Source organism: Corylus avellana, chromosome ca6 (genome assembly GCF_901000735.1).
Source record: "Corylus avellana chromosome ca6, CavTom2PMs-1.0".
In the NCBI taxonomy this organism is placed as follows: Eukaryota; Viridiplantae; Streptophyta; class Magnoliopsida; order Fagales; family Betulaceae; genus Corylus; species Corylus avellana.
The window spans coordinates 27,136,764-27,160,735 of NC_081546.1; the positions used below are offsets into that span (position 1 = coordinate 27,136,764).

Below are 23,972 nucleotides of genomic sequence, written 5' to 3' on the forward strand. Positions count from 1 at the left end.
TACAAGCAGGAGGCATATCATGCCAAGTTTCAGTAATACAATTCATCAAAGCAAACTTTGGCTAGATCGTGAGCCACGTTGTTGCCTTCACTTCACAAAGGTAAGCTGCCAGTGAACAAACAAAATGAAAAGACTTTTTATCATTTTGTTGTGTATAAAAAGCACAATTACAATTACTAAGCCAAGAAAGACTTTTTTTAGTTGCTTAATTGATGGAATATAAACAAAATGAGTATTTAAGGCCATTACCTTATTCTTCTTCTAATTTTTTTTTTTTTTTTTTTTCGGTTAATCATGACTTATGCTCTGAAAATAATTTCTGTTTGTTGGGAGATGCGAATATGAGACTTAAAAAGTTGGTGAGACTTTACTCTTTAGTAAGCAATGGTGTCCTTAACTTTCCATCACTAGCTACATATTATTCCTATAATTCTTTTTAAATTTGAGATTCTTAAATTCATAAATTTTAGCCGTTCATATCATCTAAGCGTCTAAAATAAGTTATGTTTTAGAATTTAATGAGGAAGCTACCTTATTAAATTTCTGTCACTTAGTAGCTTCCTCATTAAATTCTGAAATATGACTTATTTTAGACGCTTAAATAAGATAGATGACAAATTGAAGAAGAATTATAGAAAATCTCACTTCCATATTACTACCCAGCCTTACCGTACATGTTTGATGATGTTTTAAAGCACTGCATAAATGTAAGGGATATAATGGTACTCACCAAAAAAAAAAAAAACAAAAAAAACAAAACAAAAACAAAAGGGAGATAAAAGTAGTAGTGGGATACTTTTGTTTGGTGAGTTAGGGGGTTGGAAGGGGATACAGTTGTATTAGCTTGGGTCTATAAAAGGGAGGCCCAATGAGTAGAAGAGATTATTGAAGAAATTAGTGAGAAATTGTTTTGTTTTCTTTGGAGGCCAAAGGCACCTCGAATAGGCGGAATAGCCTTATTCTTTCATTCTTTTATTTGACTCATAATTTTAATTAGGGATAAATGCAAAATTGGTCTATGTGGTTGGTTTAATCTATAAATCACTCCTTGTAGTTTAAAAAATAATTTATAGGTCCCTAGGGTAGGCCAAAATAACATTTTACTCTATGAACTCATTTTTCGTTGAATGACTTAACAGAAACTGTTACATTGCCACATTACACCTAATAAAAATAAGACACGTGTTATTTTTTATTTATGCTTTTAAAAAATGACAAATAAGCTTTTTCACGTCATTTTGAGGCTCCAACACACACTTCACGTCGAATTAAATAAACATAATCCCTCTATATCCCCTGTGCCACCATCGTCTTCATCTTCTCCAACGATTCTTGCCGTCATCTTCATCTTCCGATGGGTGTGGTCTTCGATCTGTGAGTTACTCTGAGATTTTTGGGCATCTGCATTTTTGGGCAATCTTTTTATAGAAATTCGGATTTGTTTTTGGGTATTGAAGCATCTTCAAAAATTGTTTCTAGGCATCGGAAACAATCTATTCCTCTCTCTCTGTGTCGTTTTTTTTTGGGAAGATGAAGACGACAGCGGCAAGAATTGGTGGAGAAGATAAAGACGACGGCAAGAATTGTTGGGAAAAATGAAGACGACGACAAGAATCGTAGGCGAAGATGAAGACGACGGCGGCACATGGATATAGAGGGATTATGTTTATTTAATTTGACATAGAGTGTGTTGGAGCCTCAACATGACATGGAAAAACTTATTTGTCATTTTTTAAAAACATAAATAAAAAAGAACACGTGTCTTATTTTTATTAGGTGTGATGTGGCAATGTAACGGTTCCGTTAAGTCATTTAACGAAAAATGAGTTCAGGAGTAAAATGTTATTTTGACCTACCCTAAGGACCTATCAATTATTTTTTAAACCATATGGAGTGATTTGTAAATTAGGCCAACGACATGGACCAATTTTGCATTTATCCCTTCTAATTATAATTCAATCCCCATTTACCATCCAATCTTTCATATACAGCCATTATTTCTATTACAATTCCATCAACAATTCCCTATACATATCCATATAAATGAGGAACAAGAAAAATCCATGGAATGCGAAACAAGATCTTCTCCCCGTTCAAATGAATTGGATAATATCCAGTTAGTTATATTAGAAGGATATTTTTGTATTTTACTTTTTGATGAGACAAAAATATCATTCTAATATAACTAACTAGAGATGATCCTAAAGCATGAAATGCTCTAGGACATTGGTGTCTAGACCCATCAAATCGCCATATTGTAGTTTCTAAAATATGAAAGAAAAAGAAAGAGGCCGGTGTGATCTTACTTATCAAAAAGGAAAAGAAAGAAGTATGATCATTATTATTATTTTTTATTTATTTATTTATTTTTAGCATTAGATTTGCTCACTCGTGCATAGCTAGAGAGAGACACTCTGCTATGAAATAAAAAAAACTTGGTGACTATGTGAAATGTACATGCCTTTTCTTAATTACAAGACAAAGTTGTACAAAGTTTTTGTCAAAACTGTAATATGTCCATTTACATGTAAAATGCACGTGCATTTTTAAAAAACATGAGAGAATTTTTAATGAATTTTTTTTTTCAACTTTGCTTTTTCTATTAAAAATGTGTGTGTATTTCACATGCGAAATTGTAAATATATATGATATTTTTATAGACTAGGTTGAAAAAAGTTCTTTTTCGAAGAAATCTTTGTCCTATAGTGCCTATTGCAATTTTTGCAACCAAACTTATTGTTAATGCCCACATAACATGTAAAGGAAAAAATGAAATTATTGAAAGCAAATATTGACAGGAGTTTTTGAATTACGTACTTTTTCACTCCTTTTTAAAACAACCACTATCCGGTAAACAAATAAATAAATAAATAAATAAAAACCAATTCCCAACTCCTCAGCTCCACCACTGCTCGTTCCTCAGGCCCCAGGTTGACACCACATCCTTTGGTCTCCCTTCCACTTAAAAGGAACCAGAATAGTCGGCATTAGTCTTTGTCAAAATTACTCCTTCATCACCACAGGCTTGTTACGGTTGTATATATTCCACAAGGTAGTTTTTTTCAGTTGATGCATTTTCTCAGCCCAAACCTTGGTTAACACATAAATGCCCCTTCAAATCCAATCTCCCGTATCTCTACGGCAACCAGGGCCCAACACAGGCAAAACCCACAAAAGGAAATAATAATAAAAAGAAAAAAAAAAAAAAGAGAAGGGATTGGATTCCTGAAGTGCTCTCAAGAACTTAACTCGTCACAACTTCCTCAAGATAAGAAGTCTTTATCTGATCAATTGGCACAAACCTCTCTTTTCTATCTACTTCACACCGACTGATTGTATAAAAAATCAGGTTAAACACTTTATTAGTATTTGGGTTTGCAGTTTTTTATTTTTTCTTACCTAGAGTTCAAAAACGGTCATAAATGATACTTAACTTACGGGAAAATATCAACTTAGTACTAGGTTTCATTAGTTCAAACTAACGGAATTCCGCCACGCGTCCTAAAAAAATAATTAAAAATAATAAAATTAAATAAAAAATTAAACCTAAAAAAAAATAAATAAATAAAAATAAAAAAAAAATTCATGGGGTGGCTCGATCACCCCCAGAGGTGAAGCCACCCCCTTTTTGGTCATTGGAGGTAGCCGAACCAACCACCCCCCAGCACCTTGGCATGGGGGTGGTTCGGCCACCACCAGACCAGCCTTGGAGGTGGTTCGGCCACCCCTAATGACCAAAATGGGGTGGCCGGCCACCCCATGAATTTTTCAATTTTTTTTTATAATTATTTATTATTTTTAATTTTTAAGACACGTGACATTTTTATATGATGACACATGTAACGAAACTTAACGGAGGTATTAAGTTGATCTTTTCCTGTAAGTTATGTACCATTTATGATCCTTTTTGAAGCCTAGGTGAAAAAAATAAGAAAATGTAAACCATATATTAATAAAGTATTTAACCTTAAAAACCAGGAGAACTTACCCAAATATCAACTCATCACAAATTGAACCATACAAATAAGTGAAATAACGAAACCCCAATAAATCAAATGAATAATTACATAAGCCCGTACACAACATCACATAAGTTTATAAGTAATTTGGCAAAATAGTATCAAATCAACCTCATAACACAATGTGATATTTGGACACCGGCCCCTTACTGTGTCGTAAAAGATTTTTTTTTTTTTTGAAATTGAAACTTCATATATTAATTAGAACTTTGCTCAGCTAAAACAAAAGGATGGATACACGGAGGATAATCAGCCTCCCACAAATGCTCTCCTTGTAATGATAAAGCTAGTTTTGCAATTCTATGGGCCACCCCATTAGCATTCCGAGAAATGTGCTCCATTCTCCACTCTGTGATATTTTCTAGTTGGTACTTAACATCTTGAATAATTGTCCCGTATCTGCCCCACCAACTTTCTGATTGTAGCAGGTGTTGAATTACTTCTAATGCATCTCCTTCCAATACAACCTTCTGCCAACCCCTTCTTGCACAAAACGCCACCGCCTGCTTCATCGCCACAGATTCTGCAACTGCTACATCCCGTATGTAGGGTCTTCTATCGCAATAACTGGCCAGCACCGTACCATCATGGCTTCGGGCAACTAAGCCAATCCCCATACCCCCTCCTCTAGGATCTATAGAAGCATCCCAATTAATTTTGACAAATCCTTCAGGAGGCTTCTTCCAATTCATATCGTGATTAGCTGAATTGAGCATACAATTGCTATTCTTCTGTATTTGCATCGCCTGCTCGTACTCTTCCAGATGAGCCCTCGCTTTTTGTACAACAGCTGCAGGTGAACTCATGATCCCTTTAAACACCACAGAATTTCGGCGAAGCCAAATCTGTCTCGCTACTACCACAAACAACTGTATCTCCTTCTCCTCCAATTTTTCCATCAAGTTCCCAACAAGGTGCCCAAAATCCGTTTCATTGCTCAGGCTTTTCTGTAGTTTGCGGCTGCATTCCATCCAGACATCTTGAGCCGAGGGGCAACTCCACAGCACATGGCATGGGGTTTCCTCCATACGCTCGCAAAGCGGACATAAAGGATCAGGTGTAATATGTCGACGGTAAAGGTTTCCTTTGGTGGGCAGAACATCTTGGCAAGCTTTCCAGATAAACAATTGTTCATTTCTGGACCCCTTCAGTGCCCATATGTTCCGCCATAAATTCCCTGCAACCTCCATCGACGAGCTTGATCCCCTCCCTGCTTCCCCCAAGGATTGAGCAAGATGATAAGCACTTCGAACCGTAAAAATACCATTTTTTGTTCCCGCCCACACCAACATGTCTTGCTGTCCGCCTGGGCATATAGGCATATTACAGATCACCTCCACTTCCTCTTTCACGAAGATCCTTTCGATAAGAGGGATATTCCACCATTTTTTATCTTCGTCAATAATGTTCCGTACCTTGGCATCTTTGCTGAGAACGCAAATCGGCGACTGAACCAAATGAGATGAATCTGTAGGCAACCATCTATCGCCCCATATGCGAATTGTATGACCATTTCCTACCCTCCATAGCAGTCCGGCCTGCAGTAATTTCCTCGCATTCCAGATGCTACGCCAAGCGAAGGAAGGTCTATTCCCCAAATTAGATTCCAGAAAAATTCCATTCAGAAAATACTTCGCTTTTAAAACCCGTGCTACAAGAGAGTTAGGATTTTGGACAAGGCGCCATCCTTGCTTTGCTAGAAGGGCTTGGTTGAAGTTTTCTAGATCCCGATACCCCAATCCTCCCCTTGCCTTTTGTGTCCCCAACTTGTCCCATCCCATCCAAGCCACCCTTGATAAATTATCCTTGTGTCCCCACCAAAACCTAAGCATCATAGAATTAATCCGTTTGCATAGAGTCTTTGGTAGCTTGAATACACTCATCGTGTAGGTCGGTATCGCTTGAATCACCGACTTCAGAAGCACTTCCTTCCCCGCTTGAGATAGGAATTTTTCCTTCCATCCGTTGATACGATCCCATATACGTCCTTGAATATTTTTAAAGGAGCGTAAACGAGACCTGCCAATGAGAGACGGGAGGCCTAAATACTTTTCGTAGCTTTGTGTAGAATTGACGCCCGCTAAAGCTTTTATATGAGCCCGAACTTCCACCTTTGTATTTTTGCTAAAGAATAAGGATGTTTTCTCCCTATTTAGCTTTTGGCCAGAACTTCTCTCATACAACTCAAGAATCTCTTGCAACTTGTTCCATTCATCAATGTTTGCCCGACAAAAAAGCAGACTATCATCTGCAAAGAACAGATGATTGAGACTTATTCCCCCCCGTGTTATAGGCAAACCTGTAATCTTCTTTTGCAATTCAGCTCGACAAAGCATATGGCCAAGCCCTTCAGCACCTAAAATAAAGAGGTATGGAGAGAGAGGATCCCCTTGCCGCAATCCCCTGGATGGAATAATTTTTCCATAGGCTTGGCCATTCACCAACACCGAAAAAGACACCGTACGTACACAAATCATAATTTTTTCAACCCATCTTGTGTCAAAACCCAATCTAAGCATAATCTTCTCTAGAAAATCCCATTCAACTCTGTCGTACGCCTTACTCATATCGAGTTTGAGTGCCATATACCCCTTACGCCCCTTCATTCTATTGTTCATTGTGTGTAATGCTTCAAAGGCCACCAAAATGTTGTCGGTGATGAGTCTACCTGGCACAAATGCACTTTGATAGGGAGAAATAATATTAGGTAGCACTTTTTTCAGCCTATTAGCTATAACCTTTGCTATTATTTTGTAAATAACATTGCATAAACTAATAGGTCTGAAATCAGACACAATAGAAGGTCTCTTTTTTTTTGGGATCAATGCAATATACGTTTGATTAATACTAGGTTCAAAAATACCTCCATTCAGGAAACCGAGCACTGCTTCACAAACCTCCTGATTGTGTCGTAAAAGATTGAATGAAGAAGATTGCGATACCATGAAAGTTAAGTCTCATATATGGATGGATGGATTGTGATGGTATTAAATGGGCACCAACTATTACATGGGCACCAAGTCAAGTCTCGCATTAAGATTGGAGTTAATGATTATAAAGAATAATAAAAATTTCTTACAAATTGGGTTATTGAAAGTCCTACAACCCAACTTCTAAAAAATGGCATGCACTACAAAAAATGCCCCATTTAGTGGTGCATGAATAGTGACACTTGGCAAAATATAAAAAAAAACAAAAAAACAAAAAAAAACAAAAACATAGGGTCAAGATTAATAAATAGAGATATTTACTGTTGAAACATCAATAATTAAAGGTTGTTTTTTTCAAACAATACCTAATCAACAGTAACACCACTATTCAAATGCCACTTTTCTTTATATATATATATATATACCCAAAAAAAAAAATTTAGAGGGGTAGCCACCCCTTGGGGGAGGGGGGCTCGAAAGGCCACCCTAGGGAGATCTAGAGTACCCCCACCTCACGGGTGGCCAAAGAGCCACCTCAGAGGTGGTTGGCACCACCCCCGGCCACTCCCGGAAACCTCTAGGGGTGTTACTGGTTGGCAGCCACCCCTATATATATATATATATATATATATATATATATATAAAATAATAATAATAATAAATTTTAATTGTGTGTATGGTTGAGAGAGGAAGAAATTTTGATGTTTTTAGGTATGTGTAGTTGTTATAAGCACATTTTGGCACCAATTTTTTCAAAAAGTATTTATTATTATTTGAACAATAACACTATTCAAACAACACATTCTGGCACGTGAATAATATCATTTGAACAATGTTACTATTTATTATTATTATTTTGAACAGTATTACTATTCACACATTAGAACATGTGGATACTGTGGTTTGAACAATAACATTATTCAAATGTCACTACTATATGAATAGTATCGTTTGAACAATAAAATGACACATTTTAGTGACGTCCCCCTCCCAAACGTCACTAATTAAGCCTTTCTTTCTTTTCTTTTTTTTTTTCTTTTTTGTTTGTAGTGACGTTTCCTTACTACATGCTTCCTTAACTAGTGATTTTAAAGTTAGAGCATCTCTAGCAGGTTTTTTAAACTAACTTTTAAGTTAAATTTAATAATTTTCGTATTCCAACAGCCGTTTTAAAATAGCAATTTTCTTAAAATTTGTTAAAGTAAACTTTCATATCCCTACTATCCAGTTAGTGTAAACGACCACTTTTGCAACCTAATAGATATTTGCCACATAAGCTAAAGTCATCCTAAAACCATCCTATAGAATAGGATTGAAAACATTGGAACCAACCTACTTTCTGCACTTGGAGCATCTTTAGCAGTGTAGATAAAAGGGAGATATTAGTTACATTTAGCTATTTTTGCCATTTTTTTTGCTCTAGCAGAATAACTTTATATTAGCTATTATATTTTAACTGCTACAGTGAATAGCTTCATATTGCAATTCACTGTAGCACACTAGATTGTTGAATATAATATTATTTCCACATTATTTTCTCTCTCTTCTCTCTTCATGAATTTATGATACAAATTCAAGTCTTTTGAATCACAAAAAACTCCAAAAAAAAATTGAATAGCAAAGCGAAAGTGAGAAAGAGAGAGCTAATTGCATAGCTGGCCATGAGGGGTTTGGGTTAAGAGGAAATAACTGGTCATGGAAGATTTGGGTTTGGGTTGAGAGGGAAGAGAGAGAGAGAGAGAGTGCTAATTGCATGGTAAGCCATTGGAGGTTTGGGTTGAGAGAGAATAACTTGTCCTGAGAGGCTTGGGCTTGGGTTGAGAGGGAAGAGTGAGAAAGAGAAAAATGAAAAAAAATAATAATAATAATAAAGAACGATTAAAAAAATATATTTAAAAAAATAGAGAATAAAATAAAAAATTTGTTGGAAATAAATAGTTAAAATATAAAATTGTGCTTTTTTTTACGAAGTATAATACTGCCGGAATGCTCTTTACCAAAAACCAAAAAAAAAAAAAAAATCCCAGTACATCTAAGGACAACAACTCCACACTAGGACCCACCTCCTCTTCCGGTTCAAACAATTGAGGCAAAACATCATCAAATCCAGCAGAATCAAATTGTGGGTCAAGAAGAGTTTGGAGAATTTGCTGACCTTTGAGGACTGATGGGTCACGGGCTTGCCACGGTTGGGGTCACGGGACTTGCCGATGCGGTTGAGGGTTCTGGGGATTGGGGGCTGATGCGTGTGGGGTTGTGATGAAGTGTTGGGGTTTTAGCGGGTGAAAAGGAGGTCCTGGAGAAGAGGGGTTACTGGTGGTGGCGCTGAGGGTACTGGAGGGTGGTGGCGTGGTGCTGAGTGTGGTGGTTGTTGGGGAAAACAGGTCTTGGGGGTGGTGGGTTTGGGAGTAGAAGAGGTAGATCGAGTTTTTCCGCCATTAGAGGGACGGAGGGAGAAGGGGAGAGGCTGCGACCTAGTGGCTGGGTCTGGCCGTGGGTATGCTTGGCGGAAATTCGCCGGGAAATCCTCCTGCGGGGGAGAAGTTGCCGACGGTGGATCAAATGGCCAGACTCAATGAACAAAAAATTTTCAATGGGTTTTACAATCCTGTGTATTTCAGGTCTATTCTTTGTAATGTTTTTGGCTTATGTGTGTTGTTGATTGGGGGAATGTAAAGATGGGGTTTGAAGGTACGTCCGGATATAAGTTAAACTCAAGTTTTATAAACATAGATATTGCTAACATTTTCGCTGTCATAAAAAAAAGTAGTGGCCTTTTAAATTGTTGCGGCACTACTGTGTATTCTCTCACAAGAGTCGAGACAACAAGGTTTGTTGGCTGATTGGCCTCTATTCAACGCCGTAAGGAAGTTTCCAAGAAGTTGCTCACAGGAAGGGACGGAACAGTAGACTTCTTTATTTAACTTTAAATACAGTTCTTTCTGATAAATTCTGCACTTATCTCTGGTATTGGTAAGCAGTAAGCACGCATACTTCATAGAAGATTACTTTTTCCATGGCCTTCCAAGGAGCATCTTCCTCTTCTACCGGTGGTACTAACGAAGTATTTTTGAGTTTTAGAGGCAAAGATACTCGTACTAATTTTACTGCCCATCTCTGCGAAGCTTTGCGTCAAAAGGGAATCAACACCTTCAAAGATGATGAGCGGCTTAAAAGTGGAGAGAAAATTTCACCAGCACTTCTCAAAGCCATTAAAGAGTCACAGATTTCAATTATTGTATTTTCTAAAAACTATGCATCATCCAAATGGTGCTTGGATGAGCTAATAAATATCCTTGAGCGTAAAAAAACAAAGGGGCAACAGGTTCTACCGGTGTTCTACAAAGTAGATCCGTCGGAAGTACGGAATCAAACCAACAGTTTTGAAGAAGCTTTCATCAAACATAAAAAAATGTTCAAAGATGATCAAACGAAGGTGCAGAGGTGGAAGACGGCCCTAACTGAAGCAGCCAATTTGTCTGGAAAGCATTCAGAGAGTTACAGGTATTTCTCACCGCTCTTGTGCTCTTCGTTCTCGTTCTTTTTTTTTCTTTTTTTTTCTAAGATCATAACATTCTTTTAACATCCTTTTATTATAGGACATAACATTAATCTCTTCTAATTTGTCCGGGACGAGCTTTCATGCTTGTGAACTCTTGAGTATTTTTATATTTGAAAATGTCAATAAACTTACTTAAAAGTACTTTTAATTGACCTCTTTAATAATTTTCGTTCTAGAATTACACTCAACCCAATTTTTTTTTTTTTTTTAAAAAAAAAACCTAATCATAATTGAAAATGAACTTCTCATTTGTTGTGCTATATATAGTTTTATACCACTAACTTTTATTTATAGTCCTACTTGTTTAATACATAATTCCTAACGAATTTAGAATTCTTCCTAATGAGATAAAAAGATCCTACTTGTTTACTCATTTATACATAAAATATTTTTTTTTAACTTATAAGAAAAGGAAATTAGTGGCTCAAATGATCATGTTTTTTGGGTGAAACCTTTTGCTTTTTAGAAGAAAAAAAATTATTAACAAATTAACAACTTTAAACATAAAACAACTCAAATTACTTTCACCTTTATGTTATATTAAAATATTTTTTTAAAATAAAAAAATAAAAAATGAAGAGCATCCTCTAAAAAATGTTATCAAACTAGCCCATATTTTTAGCACGGTCTATTTTACAAATTTTGTGGAAGTCTACTTTGTAACGAAGGTTGCTGCAGCAGCAAATCTCTATTGAATGCAAAAAATAAAAAATAAAAAATGAAAATTGTTAGAATATTTTCAGATATTGATATTATTGGTCGACTTAATTAACTATAAATAGAGACTTATGTATTGTAAACAATGAAATTAATGAGCACAATGTAACGTTAAAAGCCATACAGAACGGTAGACATAAGTGTCTAATACATAACCATTCGTAAATTTTTGTCTCTCTTACTTCCGCTATTATTTTCTTATTGTAGCTTTCTCCGCAAACTTCAACATGGTATTAGAATTTCATCACATATTTCCACGTAGTATCGTAGCCGTCTTTCCCAGGCCTAAATGGTCAAGTCACGTCTCAAGGCATCGCCAAGAGTTTGTGCCTTTGAAACTTTGTAGCTGCAACGTCGTTCAATCACCTTGGTAGTAGCGCCACTCAATAGATCAGAAGCTGCCAAGTCCATAGGACCATAACTGTCAAGATCGCCGCCATAGACCAACTCACGTGCCGGCCAAAGATTCTGTCCTTCCAGCCACACGCCACCACACTCACTCAACCACTTTGATGGCTACGCCATTCGATAGTTCAGATCCGTCAAGATAGCCCCAATCCGAGCACGGAGCACCCATGCGCCACCACGCGCTGCCTAAAGTTTCTAACGCTCCTCAATGTTCACAAGTGCCGCACGCGTCGATTGCTTTCTCATTGCACCATCTCGCGCATCACGCGCCTCTGCGCATTACATTCACGTGCCACACACACGACAACACTTCCAACGCGGCTCACGTTCGTCAACTTGGTTCCAAAACCAGTTTAGTCCGAATCAAACCAATTCCTTTTGTTTTTGTTCAACTCAGTTCGTTCTCCAAATCGGTTCAGTCCATTTCAGCGGGTTCTCAACCGGTTCAACCCGGTTTTGGAAAATTATCTACCAGTTTAGTAAATTTCTAATGGATTTTTACCCGTTTATCCCTTTGTTGGACAAGTCAACTCTTTTCAGTGCACTTTGAGTCCTATATTAGCTGGTCCAATCCGATTCTCTCTGATTTCAATGCTTTCAACACCGATTCATACAAGTTCAACTTCTTTCACAACTAGTTTAGGCCAGTTCCAGTGTTTGACAGACTGGCCAGCCAACATACATAGCTGGTTTAGTGGTTTACAGTGCATTTTCGAACCTGTTCAACCCGGTTCAGCGGGTTTCGTCCGGTTTGACCTGGTTTCAGTCTATCTTTGTAATGACTGAGAGAAATGCGGTAGGTACATTTGCGCTAGTATTAAAAAAGGACTAGTAAATTTGAAGTTTCCTTATAATTCCTTATAAAACTCAATTTTACCTAATAATTAGGGAATGTGGGACTTAACATTCATAACTATTTTTATAAACCACCCACTCTATATAAACTACCCATTATATTCCCAAGATGAGATCGAGATATTACAAACTCTCTCAAACTTTTGACGTCCTCATTAGAGCCACATTATGCAGTGCTCTAGTACCACTTGACCTGCCATTACTAAGTGGCTCTAATACCATTTGTAATGACCAAGGAAAAAGCACTAGCCACATACACACTAGTAGCACAAAATGACTAGTCAATTTTGAGTTTTCCTAAATTTCTTTATAAAGCTCAGTTTCACCTAGTAACTAGGCAATGTGAGACTTAACACTACACTTATGACTATCTTTATAAACCATTCACTCAATGTAAGGTACTCATAAACTTCTCAATATGAAATTGAGGTATTACAATCTCAGCATGTCCAGTGGGTTTCAGACCAAATCCAAACTCATAAATAAATAAATAAGTTGTCTGAGCATACCACATCACGCGTGGCACACATGAGTGAGGTTTAGTTGGCCGACTTGATAACCGCCCAAGTGGGCTCGTTCTCTTTTTGTATTTTGGCTTGTTGTTGGCCCTTTCAGTTGTTTGGCCCAAGTTGGCCTTGCATTCATAGCTACCAATGCCACCACCTGCTGTCATCACTGGCCGCCTGTGAGCCTCTGTCTCCTTTGGTAGTGTCCGTTGCCAATCTTCACCACTGGCCTTAGCTACCGTCTACAGCCCCTTCCCAGCCTCTGCTGCCGCCTCCAAAAGAAAAAAAATATATATATTAAAAATTCGTTGTTTATGTTTTCAAATTCAAGATTCCATAATCTTCCACTTTGAGTTTGAAGGGGGATGCTAGAATTTGTTATGATATTTATATTATTGATTTATATTTCCTAATATAGGTTGATTTATGTTTTCTTGTATAAGTTGGTTTAGGTTTATTTGTATAGGTTAACTTATTCAACTATAAACAGAGACCTATATATTGTAAACAATCAAGTAAATGAACACAATATAGCCCTAGGGGCCATTCAAAGTCGTGGACATAAATTCCTATCACTGAACCACCCGTAATTATTTGTCTCTCTTTTCTTTCTCTTGTTTCCACCATTATTTGCATATTTTAGTTTTTCCCACAAAATTCAACTTGGTATCATAGCTTCGTCATATATTTCAACAAATATAAATAAGTCATTGAATTTTAGGAGATTTTAGATGTGTATGGTTTAGTTTTGAATTGGTATTTAGTATCAATTGATTTTCGGGTAAAATGCAAAAGATATTCTTGATAACTTTCAACTACGGAAAACTGTGTTTGGGAATGAAAACCAAGGAAAAAAGAAAAAGAAAAAGAAAAAGAAAAAAGAGAAGGTGTAATAATCCATATAAAGACTGAAAAATATTTGTCTAATAAGGGAGGACTTGTAGTCTACTAGTAGGAGGACTGGAATTTAGGGAGGGATCCCTTACATCATAATTCATAGCCAACCATTGTCATTGGTTATGGAGGTAAAAAAAAGAAAAAAAAAAAAAAAAAAAAAAAAACAAAGAAAAGAAAAAGAAATTCATTGTAACTAGATCATATTCCTATTCTTTTAATGTGAAAGTAATTCATTAGATGTTTTCTGATCTTTTGTATTGGTAGGAATGAACCTGAATTTATTCATGACATCATTGAATGGGTGAATTCGATATTAGTAAAAAAGGTATTCTTTCAAGTTGCCCAGTATCCGATTGGAATAAAGTCCCGTGTACAAGCTGTGGAGTCACGTTTAGATATAGAGAAGAATGACATTACATGCATGGTAGGGATCTTTGGAACTGGTGGAATTGGTAAGACAACTATCGCCAAAGCCATCTATAACTCGATTGCTTCTCAGTTTGAAGGTGGTAGTTGTTTTCTTGAAGACATTAGAGAAAAATCCAACCAAGAGGACGGTCTAGTCCATTTGCAAAATAAGCTTCTTTCTAACATCCTAGGAGAATCAAGTTCAATGGTTGACAATGTTGATCAAGGAATTACTTTAATAAAGCAAAGACTTTGCAGTTTAAAGATATTTCTAGTTCTTGATGATGTGGATCAATCAATCCAATTAGAAAAGCTGGTTGGAAAAGGTGATTTGTTTGGCTTAGGAAGTAGAATCATTATAACAACAAGAGATAAACATTTACTTACTGTACATGGAGTTGATTCAACATACCAAGTGAATAAGTTGGATGATAATGAAGATCTTGCACTCTTTAGTTGGCATGCCTTCAACAAAGACAAACCTGATGATGATTATGTGGAAGTCACAAAAGATGCAGTACGTTATGCTGGAGGATTGCCACTAGCTTTAATAGTAGTAGGCTCAGCTCTGAAAGGTAGAGATATACTTTATTGGAGAAGTAAATTGGATGAGTACAAAAGAAATCCTCCCCATGATATTCAAAAAAAACTTAGAATAAGTTTTGATGGATTGAATAAAAATGCAAAGAATATTTTCCTTGACATTGCGTGTTTCTTCAAAGGAGAGAACGTAGAATATGTCAAAAAAATACTAGTTGGTTGTGGTTTTAGCTCATATAGTGGCATTGAAGAGCTGAAGGATAAGTGTCTCATATCCGAGTCTCATGGATCATTGGTGATGCATGATTTGATTCAAGAAATGGGTAGAGAAATTGTTCGACAAGAATCACCCAACGAACATGGCAAGCGTAGTAGGTTGTGGCTTCATGAAGATGTTCTTGATGTCCTAGAAGAAAATACGGTAAGAATTATGTTAGAATTTCCTTTTACTTTTTCTTGAATAAGTATAATGAATTTAATTTCATAGGGAAAATGAGGCATCTATTTTGCTATTTAACTTGAGGAGCTAGAGATTCCCCAAATAAGAGTAATATGTGATAAGCACTCACTTTAGAACATTCCAATAAGAATCTAAAAAAGAAATTAAAAGCAATACACGAAGGGAAACATATGAGAAAATACACGCACATATATTTTATCAAGATAAGAATTATAGGATATGTTTATTAATTTGTTTTGATGTTTTCTATTTATTATTTGGTTTGAAAATGTGTTTTGATGGACATAAATGTGAAAACTCTTTTGTTTTTTGGTGGCGTGGGGACTTTTTGAGAAAATGTTTTCTATAGTGTACACCTTATTTTGAGAAACCCAAACAGATGTAAAGCTCTATTTTTTCTTAAAAAAATAATAAATTAAAAAAAAGAAAAGAAAAGAAAAGATAGGGGTTGCGTACAGCGACTTTGACCAGATCTGTACAACCACTTTGACAAGTACATTGGTAGCCACAAGGCCATCTTGACCACCACATCATCTTCCACTTTAGTTGGCCACATGAACACTATTTTTTTTTAAAAAAAAATATGTTAGCTCTAACCTCGGCAAAAGTTAAGCACATGTTCGGTCAAAATAAAGAAAATAATACACATTTATAAAACATATTTTGTGTTCTGAAGAGTGTTTTGTGTTTGTTAATATATTTCTTAGGAACATAAGACACAATTTAACATTGCAATAGATCTTGCAAGTTTATGTTACGATTTTGCTGGTCCTCTTAGTTTTACATTGTCTTGCTAGGGAACAAACAATGTTGAAGGCATATTGATAGATTCCCCTGAATCAGACTTGATAGACTTGAGTTCCAAAGCCTTTATGGAGATGAAAATGCTCAGATTGTTTATATGTTGTAATGCACGGTTTTCTCAAGAGATTAATTTTCTCCCTAATGAGTTGAGATTACTTTATTGGCCTGAATATCCTGGAGAATCTTTGCCATCCAATTTTCGTGGGAGGAAGCTTGCTGTTTTGAGAATGCCTCATAGTCACCTCATTGGATTGGAGGGAGTTGAGGTACAATTATTGTTTTAATATTTCTTTGTTTAAATTCTGTTGTAAACTTCCTTGAAACTAATTTATTTCCTCTTTTTCTTAACAGATTTTCCAAAATTTGACAATTATGAATTTCACTTATTGTGAATTCCTTAAAAAAATCCCTGATGTTTCAAAGATTTCAAATTTGACGACATTGATTCTTGATGGTTGTGCACATTTAGTTGAAGTTCATAGTTCTGTTGGATCCCTTAATAAGCTTGTTGATTTGAGTCTTGAAAACTGCTATAGGCTTAGGAGTTTTTTGAGAAGCCTCAAGTTGAGAAATCTAGAATCTCTTGTCCTTTGTGGTTGCTTAGAGCTTAAGAACTTTCCTGAAATTGAGTGTCAAATGAAATATTTAGAGTATGTCGACTATCAATATACTGGCATAGAGAAATTGCCCTCATCCATTGGGCACCTCATTGGGGTTAAAAAATTATATCTAACTGGTTGCAAAAACCTTAAGAATCTTCCGGACAGCATCTATCAGTTGCAACATTTAGAGCGTCTCATTCTCAAGGATTGTACTGGTGTAAAAAGGCTGCCTTCATCCATTAGGTACCTTGTTAAGGTTAAAACTTTAGATCTAAGTGGTTGCACAAACCTCATGAATCTCCCAAATAGCATTTATCACTTGCAAGATTTAGAGGAACTTGATCTCAAGGGTTGTTCAAAACTTGTTAAGTTTCCAAACAACAGACAAACCATGCCCTCTATTGCATCCAAAGACGAATCAGAAATTTCACACGGGGAAGAATTAGTCCAATTGTTCCGCAATTCTAATGATGGTTGTTCCTCGACAACATTTCCAAAACTTCTACGGTTGGATCTTAGTAATTGTTCCCTATCAAAATCAAATTTTTTTAGTACATTTGATTGTGGCTCCACGTTGAACCGTTTAAATCTATCAGAGAGTGATATTGTTACCCTTCCTCTATGCATTAGAAGATTTTTTGGATTGAATTTCCTTTATTTGAATCAATGCAAGCAACTTCAAAAAATTCTAGGACTTCCACCAAATGTAGTAGAAGTGTGTGCTCGGGGGTGTGTGTCATTGGCAATACTCTTAGAAGAACCTAGAACATCTGTTGTAACAGAATCAGAAGATTGCCCTATGAGTTTGGAATATCTAGATCTATCAAGTAGCGCTATTGTTAGCCTTCCTACACAGTTCAATAAATTTGTTGGATTGGAGTGCCTTACCTTGGAAGATTGCAAGCAACTTCGAGAAATTTCAGAACTTCCACAAAATATAAGGGCGGTGTATGCGAGTGGATGCATGTCATTGGAAAGATTTCAATTGCAAATATACCCAAGGCTTGGATGGATTGACTTGTCCAACTGTCATAAATTGAGTGAAAATATGGGGAATGATCTGCAAACTCGTTTATTGAGTGAGGTACCTCTCTTTTACATATATACTTGTTAGTGTGTGTCTTGATTTGTAGGTCTTATCACTGAAAACTGGTCATATTTGTGTAACAGGGACATCCTGAGGACCATAAATTTGTTTACATGTGTCCAGGAAATAAGATTCCAAATTGGTTCATCCATTGTAAAGAGGTTTTAAATAGTAATTCATTTGAAATAGATATTGATGAGCTTGCAGATTTGGATGGGGAGATCATAAGAATTGCTTTCTGTGTTGTTATTGGAACAAAGGCAAGACAAGATGAAGATACTTCTACTAAAATGACAGAGAGTGAACAACATGAAGATGAAGACAGTTTTTCTAAAATCACAGAGGGTGGACAAGATGAAGATGAAGATGAAGATACTTTTTCTGAAATAACAGAGACTGGACAAGATGAAGATGAAGATATTTTTTATGAAACAACAGAGGGTGGACAAGATGAAGAAGATACTTTTTATGAAATAACAGAGGGTGGACAAGATGAAGATACTTTTTATCAAACAACAGAGAGTGGGCAAGATGAAGATGAAGATACTTTTGCAATTGTCTTTGAAGTCATCAATGGTGGTGTAAAAATCTATTCTTTCGTGGAGGATGACATCCCTGGTCAATTTCACTCAGATCATGTATGGTTGCATTACAATGTTCCAGAATCTTTTAAGCTAAAGGGGGATAATCTTCAAGTAAAATTTAAGCTAAGGTCAATGTCGCTGTCCTTTAAAAGTTGTGGATTCCATTTGGAATAAAGGATTGAAGAGAAAGGGCTAGATTGAATTGATGGTGTTGAATTTTCTAAGAGACCATGATGATGATTATGGCAACTTGGAATCCAATTGGTATCCCCATAATGCTGGTTAATTTTGTTTTGGGTTCATTGTTGAATGTGGTGGCTACATGGGTCTGTTTTAACAGATGCTCTAGCATTTGCTTAATAATGCTTCCCCTGCAGACATATAATACAGAGTTTATGGTACTATTTTGATTCATTCTTAGTTGAGCTTGAAATGACTTTCCTGTTTTGAAATGAAGTAATCTAAAATCATGAATAACCTTTGGTTTCTATGAAATAAAAATCTAAGAATCTCTTCTTTTAGTTGGTTTTGGATTTCTTACAAATCATTATATATTTTTCCAACCCCAATATTATTTTCAAGTGATCATGAGCAATATGTGAAGATTAAATCGACATGTGTAAACTTTGGTTTCTATATTCTTTCATTCACTCCCTTATGTAATCTCTTTCTCTTTCTTTTTCAATGCTTCTTTCTATGGCACACATAATGTAGGGACATTGGATAAGAGCAACGGATTTGAGGGCTTCTTATTAGGCATCACCGGAAAATAAGTCCACCTATCCAAGTATGGCATCCAAAATATGGTTCAATATAAACCATTGTTGATTTATTCTTTTTATTAGACTGTTCTTGGGTTTTGGCTCTTGCTAATAGACATGTACAATGTTACTTCCACTGCAGTATGAAGTTACCCTGCTGGCTGAATTGTGTTGTGTGGAGTTCATTCTAGGTGGTTTCATTGTGGGAATACTACTATATAGGAGTGTTTTTGGTAAAGATTATGAAGAGGAATTTCAATAGCAGAATTGAGAAGCACCCAAGCAAGCGCCATTATCTCTTGCTTTTACTGGCTATTGCTCAGAAGTCAGATCCCATTACTGTTTTGGCTAGACAATGTTGGTGTTTAAAGTCACGCTTATGGAGTTGTAAGGATGAGGAATTCTTTTGATTTTCTAAGATAATACCATGGTAAAATCCTTAAAATTTGAGCAATTAAATATTTATTATTCTGTTACCTTAATAGTTAACACTTGAGAGATCCTCAATTTTATTTATTTATTTTTTCAAGTTGGTGTTATCTCATTATAAATCTATTTAAAGATTGTTATAGTGTTAATAAATTATGCAGAGAAGTTTATTTTCTAAACTCTTGGTTTGAAGGAGGCCTACATTCTATCGAAAAACCTACCCTATTTGATATTCAGGTTTGTAAAAACTTGGTATCAGAGCTAATAATGGCTTCATCGTCTTTCAATTCCGAACAGAAGCTTGAGCATTTGGAGCCGAAGTTGTATTCTGCAGTGGGTGACATACAGAAGTTATTTGCAGCCATGAACTCTCCATTTGATCAGCTGATGGAGCTGGGGAGGAAAAGAAGCCTGTGAAGCAAGCCAAGCCCAAGCCTGCGGCTGCAAGACCCCAAAAAAAAAAGAAAAAAAAGTGAGAGCTCACAGGTATTGGAATTTTCATAGTAGAAACGCATGTATCAAATGATTTTTGAATTTTTCTCTAAATATAACATTAAAAATATCAAAATTACAATTTTGCCCTTATTAGATGAATGATTTAGAATTTCAGATTGGTCAATGAGTAACGAGCCTAAACAGAGGAGAGGAAATGCTAGTCACAAGAAAGAGCTTTATCTTCAACAGCCCGACTTCTTATCCGTTTGTGAGGAGAAATGGCAGAAAATTTGGAATCTCAATGGCTAAGAAGAAAGATTTGTCTGATAATTCCAGAACCAAGCAAGAAACCATTTTCCCACTGAAAATCTCCACCCCAATTCTTGCTCCGTCTGCTGTGGCCCTGCTTGGGCTGGGATTCATTGATGCTGGGTATGTTTTTTTGTCTGTTTTCTTTGATATTTTTTCACCAGAAACTTGAATCTATGTTCCTCATGAAGAAAGATTTCAATGTTCAGGTACAGTGGAGACTGGTCAAGGATTGGAGTGATATCAAAGGAGACTGAGGACTTGCTAAAGCTCGCAGCTTTTGCAGTTGCTCCTTTGTGTATCTTTCTCATTTTTTCTTTCTCCAGGGAACCAGAAGCTTGATTTTTTTTTTTTTTTTTTTTTTATTGAGATTTGTGTGATTTTGAATGGGAAATGCAAATGATTTCGTGGGTGTCAATTTTTTCTTTATTTCCTTGTGTTTAGTTCAAGTTATTAACAGCAAATGATAGTTGTTTTTGTCAAGTGAATCCTTAAGTCTTGCGTTGAATGATAATGTTGTAATTTGAAGGTTTAATTTTTTTTATTTATATTTTAATATTTCTTTTTATATTCGAGTTCAGTTCAAACTCTTTATTGCAATATTTAATTAAAATAGAAGTTTAATTTTTAACTTTTGGATCAGATGTTTTTAAATTTTCTAAAATGTGTGATTATCATATTTTTAAATTTAACGGCTCAAATAAATGTAGAATTTTGTGTGTTTCTACAAGTAATTTGAGATTTTCGGTAATAACATAAATCTTTGTATTTGTTTAGGCCGTTAGATGTAATAAAGGGCTTTGATTTTAAAATTTAAGAATTTCAAATTTTTATAATCTTTTACCTATTTTTTGTCCATTTCCATAAGAGATGAGCAAATTCAGTATTGAATATGGGTGACTATATGTAGGTTTCACATATTCAATGATAAATTTGCAAAAAAAAATAAAATAAAATAAAAAGCGGGGGGAAGGGGCGCAATGAATGAGTAAAAGATGAATGTGTAACATTTTTTTTAATTAAAATAAGAGATGAATGACGAAAATAAAGTTTAAACTTAAGACATCTATTCTATTATATTGTTAAATTACCATTTATTTAAAAAATTTAAGTGATAAAAATGAATAAATTTATTCGTTTCATTTATATTCTAACCGAATATTCTCAATGCAATTTTTATTAAGATTAACCGGACATGGGCATGTATTTCGAGTCCCACATATTCAAAGGATAAATATTGGAATAAAGACAAAGGCTTCTTCAATGAAAACTGTTGGAATTAGTGGGCCATTATTTGGATAATGAATGAGAAGAACAGATTACAATAACCTTACATTGTGTGGCCCAACTGCAGTGGATAAACTTAAGTGATTGTTGTACTTTTTTTTGACTGCTAGTGCGTGATAGTTACTTAAATTTCCTAATTTTTTACCCTCACTGTAATAAATCAAAGATTGTCAATTGTCGAATGTGGAGCCCTTTGAGAGCGAAATGAAGTGCCCACTCTTATTTTTCGGCTAATGGTATTTGGGGCCCAAAGTTAGCCCCAAAAAGCTTATTTCTAATGAGTCTTATAGATCGACCGAACCCGGCCAAGTCCATCTGGATGGGCACACAAGCAATAGAAATATGTCATGTGTATTGCATCCTGACGATTGTTACTACTTGGACTCTTAACGACTCCTATTCTCGAGTGCTAAGAGACATTGACATAACATAGTGGGGCTACAAAATTAAATAAGTTATCCGATGGATCTTCCTTCTTAATCAATCAAGAGCAAGAAAGCATGCACTTCATAAAGAGATGGGAAGGTGCTCACTAATGAGCTATGCATCATTCTAACCGAATACTTTTTCTCTACGAATTCTTTAAGCTTATTATTTCCTCCAACTTATACTGGCTTAAGCATATGAATAACTTTGCCAGAATTGGGCGAAGTGCTTTGTGCTTGACTTTTTTTTTGTTTTTTTTTTTTCACAAATTCTTTTTATTCAAGATTTTGTGTGAAACCAAATGATTCTTGAGATAAGTTATAACTACTGTGGACTATGAATGTACTGCCGTGAATTTAAATAATGTCATATACTCATAAGGGAAAAGGGATAACTTGGTAAAAAAATAATAATAATAATAATAATAGCATTCAATTTGTAGCCTTAAACATTAAAAATAGATATTAACACTATGTTATTCCCATATCTTCTCCAACCTTCAATTTTTGAAAGTCTCATTAAAAAATTCTCCTCTTTCCCAATTTCATGATTTTCCAACTCATGGTTCAAGTCCTTAAAATCACTCCATAAAATATTCGTGATAAAAAGGTTAATAAATTTTAATTAACTCACTCAACCACTTGTATTAATTTTTTTGATTTGATTATTTCCTGAATTATTGGATTTTCATATATGAGGAGTATAACTAATTATTCCCTTAGTATAAACATTAGATCAATATAACTAATTGTTCTACTTCTCATATGTTCAAATGACACATGATAATTTTTTATAGACTAAATTGGAAAAAATTCTTCAGACTCAATTTACAGGAAAATTATGTCCGAACTAGGGATAGCAATTTGTATTTACGTGTCCATAAACTGCTCGGGAATATGGAAAATGAAGTGGAAATTGTTTTTATCTATTAAGGTATTTGTCTTTCTCTGACATAGGTATTTATTTGTGCTTTTGTAATTTGTATTGCTGAAAGTTTATAATATCCGTGCAACAGGGGAATCTTGAAGACTATATATTATATTTCCGGAAAATAAGATTCCAAACTGATTCAGTTATCAAATACAAACTTCAAGCAGTGATATATGTAAAATAGATATTACCGAGGCTTCGTGTTTGGATGAGGAGATCACAGGTATGGTTCTCGGTGATGTTATTGGAATAAATGATGAACCTCAAATACCCCTTCCTATTCTTTGTGAGGTTGACATCATCAATGGATTGTCAAGGCATTCTGAGTCAAAAAATTATATTTGTCAGACTCAGACCATTTATGGCTCCAGTACCACATTCCAAAACTTAATGAGCTAAACGGGGACAATGTGCGAGTTAAGTTCCAAATTTGGCAATCTACAGGTTTGGCGTTCTTCAAAAGTTGCGGAGTATACGCATGTATAAAGAGAAAGCCATAGATCAGATGCTGAATCCTCAGGTTCAAGGTGTGCTCCTTGAGGATGGTGATGACCATGTGGATGTACCAGATGAAGCTATTGAAAATTCAGTACCTTTAATGGATGGTATTCAAGCTACAGAGAGACGCCATGAGGGCCACAGCTCTGATGATCACTTGGAAAACAATTATTGCCCAAGTCAAAAGAGGCACTGTGGAGACTTTGGCATCGGATTGTCGGGGACAGACAATATCCAAGAGCATCGGTCAAAGGAAAAAATCATGAGAAAAGACAAAGAACGGGTAAAGGCTCGTCCACTTCGCTCGAGCTGTCATGGCTGTCGTGGAGTTAGTATTGGGGTTGGGATTGGTGTCAGGTTCAATATTTTCCGATGAAGAAGGAGAACACAACAGAAAGGAATGAAGTCCAAGATCCGAGGAATCCTCTAGTGGAGTTCATGGGGATTTGAAAGAAAAAGGTAGGCTTTATTGTTCTCTCCTGTGGTTCTTTGTTGAAATCCAATAATCTGTTTTTCTT

At 35.6% G+C, this 23,972-nt stretch overlaps 3 protein-coding genes across 5 annotated transcripts; all 3 read left to right on the plus strand.

Moving 5' to 3' along the window:
• Positions 1-9,965: 9,965 nt before the first annotated feature.
• Positions 9,966-17,311, plus strand: LOC132185505 (disease resistance protein RPV1-like). Its single transcript, XM_059599271.1, has 6 exons — positions 9,966-10,453; positions 14,159-14,877; positions 15,025-15,263; positions 16,100-16,372; positions 16,458-17,215; positions 17,305-17,311. Exons 1-6 carry the CDS (start codon positions 9,966-9,968, stop codon positions 17,309-17,311), a joined length of 2,484 nt encoding a protein of 827 aa, XP_059455254.1.
• Positions 17,312-17,692: 381 nt separating this feature from the next.
• Positions 17,693-20,001, plus strand: LOC132184705 (uncharacterized). 3 transcript variants are annotated; one of them, XM_059598432.1, is made up of 5 exons: positions 17,693-17,792; positions 17,879-18,777; positions 19,094-19,166; positions 19,283-19,570; positions 19,731-20,001. In XM_059598432.1, exons 1-2 carry the CDS (start codon positions 17,757-17,759, stop codon positions 18,551-18,553), a joined length of 711 nt encoding a protein of 236 aa, XP_059454415.1. In that variant the 5' UTR covers positions 17,693-17,756; the 3' UTR covers positions 18,554-18,777; positions 19,094-19,166; positions 19,283-19,570; positions 19,731-20,001. The 3 variants fall into 3 exon arrangements, with proteins under 3 accessions (XP_059454415.1, XP_059454413.1, XP_059454414.1); XM_059598430.1 differs by having other exon boundaries at positions 17,879-19,166; XM_059598431.1 differs by having other exon boundaries at positions 17,879-19,166; positions 19,763-20,001.
• A 214-nt stretch (positions 20,002-20,215) lies between these two features.
• On the plus strand, positions 20,216-20,814 carry LOC132185924 (uncharacterized). Its single transcript, XM_059599740.1, has 2 exons — positions 20,216-20,436; positions 20,523-20,814. The coding sequence occupies exons 1-2, from the start codon at positions 20,219-20,221 to the stop codon at positions 20,653-20,655; spliced, it is 351 nt and encodes a 116-aa protein (XP_059455723.1). The 5' UTR covers positions 20,216-20,218; the 3' UTR covers positions 20,656-20,814.
• The last annotated feature ends 3,158 nt before the right edge of the window (positions 20,815-23,972 follow it).

Excerpts from the sequence above, each read along its gene's own strand:
- LOC132185505 (XM_059599271.1), top strand. The coding sequence starts at position 9,966 with ATGGCCTTCCAAGGAGCATCTTCCTCTTCTACCGGTGGTACTAACGAA. Across the intron at positions 10,454-14,158 it reads AAGCATTCAGAGAGTTACAG|GAATGAACCTGAATTTATTC; the intron begins GTATTTCTCACC and ends TTGTATTGGTAG. Across the intron at positions 14,878-15,024 it reads AGTAGGCTCAGCTCTGAAAG|GAGAGAACGTAGAATATGTC; the intron begins GTAGAGATATAC and ends GTTTCTTCAAAG.
- LOC132185924 (XM_059599740.1), top strand. The coding sequence starts at position 20,219 with ATGCTAGTCACAAGAAAGAGCTTTATCTTCAACAGCCCGACTTCTTAT. Across the intron at positions 20,437-20,522 it reads CTGGGATTCATTGATGCTGG|GTACAGTGGAGACTGGTCAA; the intron begins GTATGTTTTTTT and ends TTCAATGTTCAG.
- LOC132184705 (XM_059598430.1), top strand. The coding sequence starts at position 17,757 with ATGGGGAATGATCTGCAAACTCGTTTATTGAGTGAG. Across the intron at positions 17,793-17,878 it reads AAACTCGTTTATTGAGTGAG|GGACATCCTGAGGACCATAA; the intron begins GTACCTCTCTTT and ends TTTGTGTAACAG.